The sequence below is a fragment of the Nycticebus coucang genome, chromosome 19 (genome assembly GCF_027406575.1).
Source record: "Nycticebus coucang isolate mNycCou1 chromosome 19, mNycCou1.pri, whole genome shotgun sequence".
Lineage (NCBI taxonomy): Eukaryota > Metazoa > Chordata > Mammalia > Primates > Lorisidae > Nycticebus > Nycticebus coucang.
Window position 1 is genome coordinate 66,222,985 of NC_069798.1, and position 7,816 is coordinate 66,230,800.

Genomic DNA, 7,816 nt, shown 5'->3' on the forward strand with positions numbered 1-7,816 from the left:
GTCTCACATTTGATTGCTTTGGGATTTAGTGACATTTCCTTGGCATACGAATCCCGCACCCATCAACTTTCAGCTGTTTCTTAATAACATTGTTGTATAAGTTGCCAAAACAAGAAGGATTTGTAAAACTGCTCCAAGGATGCTTCAGCCAATACCTTCAACCACTGTGACTTCCAGGTGGCTTCCAGCCAGGTGCAGGCCGGGGAGCATCAACACAACGCTTTCCTTGGCAGATCAAAAGAGGATGGATCCTGAGGAAGAAGGGCTCCTCCTGTTTTCTTTGAAGCACCTGATCACTGTGTACTCACTCAGAGGTGGATCCAAAGGCATTAAAAGTCAGGGGATGCTGGGTAAAAATCAGTGTGTTTGGTCATTACAGCTTCCACTCCCAACTTAAAAAGATTCAGGACCAACCAGGGACACCAAGTTCTTAAACGATTCCAGGGCATACATCTTAAAAATAAATAAACTCCAGGTTTCTAAAGGTACATCTCAGAATCTCTTCAAAAGAATAAGCAGAATTATTCTTTGTTATTTTTTTACTTTGATAAAACAGGTACTTTTTGTTTAGTTTGGTCTCATCCAAAACAAAAGATATAGAGACTTTTTGTTTCATCGTGTTTGGTCTTATCTATGAATTCAACACACATTTTTGTCTCCCCAACCCCCGTGAGAAAAATAAAACCCAGGTTGAGGAGGGACAGCTGAGTGTAGAAAGAAAAGTAAAGCTTTCTTGAGGAGAAAACACAAACAATACAAAATATGAGTTGCAGTCCAATCGTGCAAAATTTGCTTCTCTAGATAAAGCACTTCTTGACAGGTTCACAATGTCCCCAGCCCCCTCCCCAGTCCTCCCGTCCACCCAGTGGGGAGAAAAATACAGAATGAAAGGGAAGCCATTCTTTTTCTTAAGGCTATACAGACTCATACCAAACACATGGCAAGGACTGTCCTGACGGCTATTCTTTGCTGGGCTCTCACTCTGAGCCCTGACTGCAACCTACAATCCATCCTGGGCCAGCGGCACTCCTTGCATTGGGACAACAATACAACGTACAAACAGAAAAAAATGTAAGTCAGTGGTCCCAACAATAAAATCCGATATTGACTTTACAATCACAGGTACAAATTGCTCAAATCGATAATTTCATTTCTCCTTAAGACGTTGTCGTCTAAAACTAATTAGAGGCCAGGTTCTCGAGAAATTGTCAATATTCAAAAAAAAAAAATACTGAAGATTTATAAAGAAATCATTCTTCTACCGCAACTGTCTGATGGAGGTTGGAAACAGTTTGTCCTATGAGGGCAAGTTCAGGGTGTTTTGAAGGGTGGATTCCTGGGTCCAGATTGCAATTTTCCCACCATCCAGGGGGCTCTGTGTTTATAGAGGAAAAACCAAGAAGCCAGAGAATGTGGAGTATTTCCAGCCCCCCATGAGGTTGCCCCTCTCCAGTTTGAGGTGCACTTTGTCCTCCCTTTCCATGAGCAGCAGGACGCCATTACTAGCAGCTTCTCTGGTAACATCCTGGTCTCCCGCAAATGCTGAGATCACTGGGTAGCCATTCTGCATTAAACTGACCTAAAATGCAGAAGGTAAATCTTAGCAGACCAGAAAGGACCCCACTCCTACCACTGGTGTTCTCTCTTCTCCCAACGCCCCACCCTCCCCCCTCCTCCGTCCTTTACCTACAGCCCACACCAGAGGCCCGACAGTGAGGACTCACTCAGGGCTGGTTCAGAGCCACCACCCCATCCCCCGGAGAGCCCAGATCCCTATTGCCCTCACCCACCAACCATATGAAATGGTCTATAGCAAGGAGGAACTATGAACCCCAAGCTGAAATAGTCAAATTTTCTAAGCTACCCACCTGGATGGTTTGTCTATTATACACTTTGACCACGTGGAAGCTGAAGCTATAAATTCCTTTTCTTGGTGCTACAAATATACTGGAGGCAAGATCAAAGTGGTTGCCGATGTTTACTAATACCTGAAAAAGAAAAGGGCATAGGGCACAAACGTGGCAAGACGCTCCTCTGCACAGGTTTCTCTCCTACGTGGATAACCACTGACAACCGTTCATTATTAGAGCAGAGCAGCCGGGAAGACAAACTCAGCTTTCTCGGGCTTCCCCAGGACAGAGGTTGTACTGGCATTAAAATAGGCTATAGCAGGAATTGATTTCAAAGGTACACTAATGAACTGTAATGAATAAGGATTTTCAAAGTATACTGTACTTATGCATCCAAAAGGTGGATGTGAATTTTGGATGCTGGGGGAGGAGGCGGGGCACATACAAAAAATGGAAGATGATGAGTTCAGTAAACCAATCATAAGTTGAGGTCTGTGGTGTGGGGTCTTCAGTATGATGCCTTGCTTAATAAAAAAAGGGTTCCACACTGAAGCAATGCAGCTAGGTCTGTGGACAAGGAGATGAGTTCATTTCTGTAAGATGAGGCCTGGGACCTAACATAATGTGCTCCAGCAGAAAACAGACTCTGTGAAGCTTGATCGCCAGTGTTTCTCAGGGCCTGGCACACTCCCAGGCAGCACACAGTAGGTGATCAATAATTGGTGCTGAGTGAAAGGCTTTGTTGTAAACATTTGCTGCCCAAGTTTTTTCGCACTTTCCTCTGAGCAATGTGGCTGCTTTTGCTGAGCTGTGGTGTCTTGCAAAAAAGCTTAAATAGAGAATCAGCAGGTGGACACCTGTAGCTCACACTAAGGGAATTTTACAACATGCAAGAATAATGGGCAAATTAGGCACCTGATCTGAGATCACATGACCATGCAGATGGTCGTCCTCCGATCACAGAGGAGTGAGTGTTACAGTGTCATAAGCAGAACTTCATGAGGGGCAGGTCTCCCTCGTGACCCACTTTACTTTCAGATGTTCAGGACAGAATCTGGCGACTTTATCTGGATCCTGCCCCTATCCTCACTATCATCCACAAATGTACAAGATATAAGGTCCTTGGCTTTAAAAACAAATATCCAGCAGCAACATCACAACCCTGGATTCAAGATCTTGTCATCTAACCAGAAAATAAACTTCGGCCGGACACCTTTCAGTGCCACTTCTTGAAGGCTCATTACAGAATATCGTGCAATCCCCAAGGCAGTGTGAAATCCTGCAAGGACAGCTGCTGAAACGGCTCCTGAAACGCGCCTGTCCTAGCTTCTCCAATCCAGCTGTGAGCACCACTTCAGCCCCACTCAAGGGCAGGGCTGAGAAAGACACGCTGGGCTCCATTGTTAAAAACAAGCACCTGCTATGACTATTCTCAGCCTCCCAAGGCTGCCCGCTCAGGGCTCCTCACAAAGCTGTAGAAAAGAATAAAGGATTTTCCATGTGAGCCTGTACAGCTGCTGCTTCCCTTCACCTCAACTCCTTCAGCACAATTTTAAATTCTGGAAACCAGTAAATTCAGGGCTCTGCTGCAGATGAAAGAGGCCCTGAAAACAGGCCTCAGGACGGCTCAAACTGGGAAACCACAGAAGCAGTATTTAACTCACCCTGCCCTCACCCTGCCATCGTCTGCTCATGTATAAAATTAGAATCCTACTACTATTTCTCCCGTCTTACATCACAGAGTTCTCTTCACACCCAAATGAGATGGTGGGTGTGACAGGGCTGTGGAAAGTATTTGTAAGACATTGGTAAGTGAATCACAATGATATAATAATAACAACAGCACATAAAAGACTAACTGATAGAGCACACATTTCCCAAACGCCTGTTTCATTGTTTTTCACTTTGGACATGATTAAAATTAAAATTTAGATATCTTGTAAATGCAAACCAATTAAAGAGACATTCCCCCCAAGTAAAACCCCCTTAAATAAATGATCCTTAACAATTTAAAAGATAAGTACACTGGCCTAAAATAAGGTTAGAGAAAGAGAGAGAGAATGTGTGTGTAGGATGATCATTACTTAGTTTTAAACATTGTCAAAAGAGAGAAGGCAAATAACCAGATATCCTGTCAGTGGCTGTGGAATGCTCCATTTTGTGGGAAACATTTTGGAAAAAGGACTAGCTTATTGCCTAAGTTTTGAAACCACTATAATGTTTTCAACTTGTTTCTGAAAAAATAATAAAGACCGAGAAAGGATGACCCCTAAAAGGTCACAACCTTTAACCCTGAGAACCAACAAATCAGAAAAGAAATTGCAAAGTCTTAATTATATCTCTGACCCTTCTGCTCTGAACCAACTGGCAGAAGTTAAGTAGTTTAAGGCCACTTAAGTCACTGCTCTTTATTTTTTTTTAATTTATATAACCACACACTATATATTCATATATGTACATACTGCTTTGCATACTGAATATATTTCATTTACTATATGCTCCATTTATATAACTACATTCTTCATTTTGTCTTGTATTTATATAACCCAGCCTGCTATTTCACCCAAACTCTTCCTCTGCTATTTTTCTTGAAGGTAAACATCCCCTTCCCTAGACCATTCCTCAAAACAAGCAATTTTAATAAGCAGTACGCCTTTTCTAACTGTTGGCTGAGATCTCTGAAGGATGCCTGTCTTGGTAGGGAGACATTTAACTGCACTCAGTCCTTCAGGTCACCGGAGACCACCAACCACAAATTTTCCCCACCCCACAGCAAAGCATAAAACGTGCCATGCTCCCTTTTGGGAAATATCTTTCGAATCTTTTACCGGGACTCTGAGAAAGCCAATCTTTAAAAGTAAAAGAAAAAAAGCTACAACGTGAAAAGGTGAAAGAGGAGGACAGTGTGCTGGGAAAAGCAGAGAGGAGGCCGGAAAGGCCGGGTCAGGCAAGGGGGAAAGGAGAAGACAGGCCAGGGCCCCCACGTCCAGGGGCAGGGACCCCGCCGGGCGCCAGCCCCTCCCCTGCTCCCGAGGCTGCCGGCGGGTGGGCAGGCCGGGGCTGACCTGGTCGAAGTAGATGGTCATGGTGCGATTGCTCATCTCGGACGGCTCGTGGTTGGTGCTCCGCGTGGCGGAGAAGGCCACCTTGGCGCTGCCCGAGCGCACGGAGATGCCCAGCGAGGAGGTGACGGCGCCGTCCGCCGACGGGCTCGAGTCGCACACCACCAGGCACTTGCCCTCCAGGACGATGGGCTCCGTGTCGTTCTGCGCCCGCACCGGGCAGCAGGCGGGCAGCAGCAGCAGAAGCAGGGCCAGCGCCGCCCCCAGGCAGGACCCGCAGCCCGCCGGCTCGCGCAGCGCCCCCCGGCGCCCGGGCATGGTCAGCAGCGGCCCGCGGGGCGCCGGCATCCGGGCAGCTGGGGGCGGCGCGCGCGGGCGGGAGGAGCGGGCACCGGCCGGAGCGGCTGCTTCGGGCCTCCGTCCCCTGCTCAGATGTTCGAAGCCCGGGTCGTTCTCAGAAGAAAGGTGCCAGAGGACCTGTGAGGGCAAAGAATCGGGACCCTTACGCGGGAGGGGAAACTGTTGGGGAGAAGGGGGACCAGGCGCAGGTGACTGACGCTCGGAGGCTCCCTCCAAGGCCACTCCCTTGGTCCCAGACACAGCCACCTCTGTCCCTGATTTGGCACAACAGGTCCGGAGAAACGCCGGGGAGCGCCAGGCAGCGATCCCGGAAGGCTCCTGAGAGGCGCATTGGGGGTACGGTGAGGTGGGGGGCCCGAGACCCCCAAGTCGGCGTCAGCGACACCCCAGCCCAGTCAGCCAGTGCCAGAGGGGTCTTAGGACGCAGGCAGAGAGAAAAAGAAAAAGAAAAAAAAAAAAAAACCCTAGTGCTTGCTTTATCGCCTTCATGTCAGCCGGCATGTTCTTTACAGCAAGACTAAGAGACCCTTTCCTTTCCTTTTTTCCTGTGTTTGTCCATCCTGGAGTGTTTTTAAAGTCAATTTAAGTCCCTTTGTTAAATTGGGACCTAAAGAACAAACCCCAGGAATCTCCTCTGGGCGAACAAAATTAAGAGACACAGAGAGAGAGAAACACCCAAACCAAACACCCACGTCCAGTGTCCGCGCAGCCACCCGCGAGCCCTCTCGGAGAAACCCCTCGGGTTCCCCTCTGATGAAGGACAGAAGACGCTGGGGACGCAAACCTCAAGTTTTGCTTATTGCCTGGCTCTTGTTTCTAGATCCCGGGTCCTCCTTCCCGGGGACTTAGTCCCGGTTCGCACTTTCCCCCGTCCGCTCCCCTCCGGGTTCACCAGACAGGTCATGTCAACACCCAGCCGAGCAACAGAAAGCAAGAACCCTCCCCCGCTCACAGTCTCCTATCCAGTCCTCCAGTATTCTTTCCAAGAAAACAAGTTGTTTCCCCATAAATCTCTTCTCTCATCGCCCGGTACTAAATGATCGCCCTCTCCTTTGTCTTCCTCCTCTTTTTCTCCCCTTTCCCCCAAACAGCCTAGCTGTGGTCCTCCTTAAAATACGTGCATAAGGCAATTAGGTCGGTGTGGGCGGGCAAGGTCCGGCTCAGGGTTCGGTTACCTGGAACACCCATGATGGGCGAGCGCCACAGTCCGCGAAGTTGTTCTGCTTAGACAGAATGAGGCGAGCGGGAGCTGGCGGGAGGAGAACACGGAGCGCGACCCTTCTCCCTGCGCGTGGCCAATAACCGCGCCGCCCCGCCCTGCAGCTTTCCCGCGCCGGCCCGCGTCCGCTCCGGGCACGCACCACGCCCCGCACCCGTGCGCCTCGCGCTGCGCCCGGGACCCCCGCTCCCCGCGTCCCGCTCAGCCGAGCGCCCTCCGCGCCCCGCGCCGGCGCGCCTGGTGCTGCGCCCTGGACCCCGCTCCCCGCTCAGCCGAGCGCCCTCCGCGCTCCGCACCGCGCGCCGGCGCGTCTACCCGCACCCTGAGCGCCCGCACCGCGGCGTCGGCGCAGGTCCCGCACAGTCGCCTCGGGGACCCCCATCGCTCCCGCACCCAGCCCGCTGGCGGCGCGGCTCGGTCTCAGGGTCCCCGCGCTCTGGGCCTTTCTGCCAGTCCCCGAAGAGCACAGCTGAGCACCGCCCACGCCTTCCCCCCGGTTTCGGTCCCCCAGTTCCCCGCATCCCCGCCGCACCCTGCGACGCCCAGGTCACGCTCTCACCCAAACACCCAGAGTGAAATCCTTCCAGATGCCTCTTTTTAAAAAAAAATTAGACACCCTCGAAAGCACCGGTCGCTTCTCTTCTTTTAGATTCTTCCTTTTCTTTTCCAAATTCCTTCCAGGTCTTAATCTTGAATACCATGGCCACTTTCATAATGAAAAGGGGAAAAGGCACAGTTTTCTTAAGGACTGGGATGGAGAGAAAAGGCTTGGAAATTTAATGATGTGAGCGCTGTGGTTCCAGAATCTCCACTTTGGAAAATGTCGGGTTTTGGCACAGATGGAAGAAATGCCTCTCGCCTGGGCTTAAGTGGCTGCTCCTCTGAACCTCGGGACTCTGGAGCGCCCTGGCGCCCGCGTTTATTTATTAAAATGTGGGCCCTGAGCTCTAACGACCCGGGGAGACGCTCCGGTTTCCCAGCTGCGCCCGGAGCGCGGGCGAGACGCGCTATCACGGGCGCGGGGCGCCACCTACGGGCGCCGGAGCCTCCCTGCGGCGGGCTGCGGACCCGGGGACTCGGACCCAACAGCGGGGGAGTCCCAGCCGCAGGGGTGAGGTTTGCCTCCCGTCGTCTTTCACCCCTACGAGCAGCTCTGGTCTCTGTGAAAAATGCAACAGCAGCAGCCACGACGACGCAATAAAACTGGTCCTTACGCCTTCAGGCTGCTCCTCAGCGTCTTTGCCCCGACACGAGGAAGCAGCACCCTGTGTGTGCGGATCTTTACCGCTCTGACGAACAACTCCGCCAGGAAGACGAATGCTGCA

The 7,816-nt window shown here is 50.9% G+C and overlaps 1 protein-coding gene across 4 annotated transcripts; it reads right to left on the reverse strand.

The window, feature by feature from the left end:
• Window positions 1–770: 770 nt before the first annotated feature.
• Window positions 771–7,378, reverse strand: CBLN2 (cerebellin 2 precursor). Of its 4 annotated transcripts, none has more exons than XM_053571960.1 (4): window positions 7,051–7,378; window positions 4,916–5,389; window positions 1,869–1,988; window positions 771–1,579 (listed from the first exon to the last, which is right to left on the reverse strand). In XM_053571960.1, the coding sequence occupies exons 2-4, from the start codon at window positions 5,258–5,260 to the stop codon at window positions 1,382–1,384; spliced, it is 663 nt and encodes a 220-aa protein (XP_053427935.1). In that variant the 5' UTR covers window positions 5,261–5,389; window positions 7,051–7,378; the 3' UTR covers window positions 771–1,381. The 4 variants fall into 4 exon arrangements, with proteins under 4 accessions (XP_053427935.1, XP_053427933.1, XP_053427934.1 ...); XM_053571958.1 differs by lacking the exon at window positions 7,051–7,378 and adding an exon at window positions 6,448–6,926; XM_053571959.1 differs by lacking the exon at window positions 7,051–7,378 and adding an exon at window positions 6,057–6,128.
• Between the last annotated feature and the right edge of the window lie 438 nt (window positions 7,379–7,816).

Excerpts from the sequence above, each read along its gene's own strand:
- CBLN2 (XM_053571960.1), bottom strand. The coding sequence starts at position 5,260 with ATGCCGGCGCCCCGCGGGCCGCTGCTGACCATGCCCGGGCGCCGGGGG. Across the intron at positions 1,989-4,915 it reads TGACCATCTACTTCGACCAG|GTATTAGTAAACATCGGCAA; the intron begins GTCAGCCCCGGC and ends TTTCTTTTTCAG. Across the intron at positions 1,580-1,868 it reads ATAATAGACAAACCATCCAG|GTCAGTTTAATGCAGAATGG; the intron begins GTGGGTAGCTTA and ends TCTGCATTTTAG.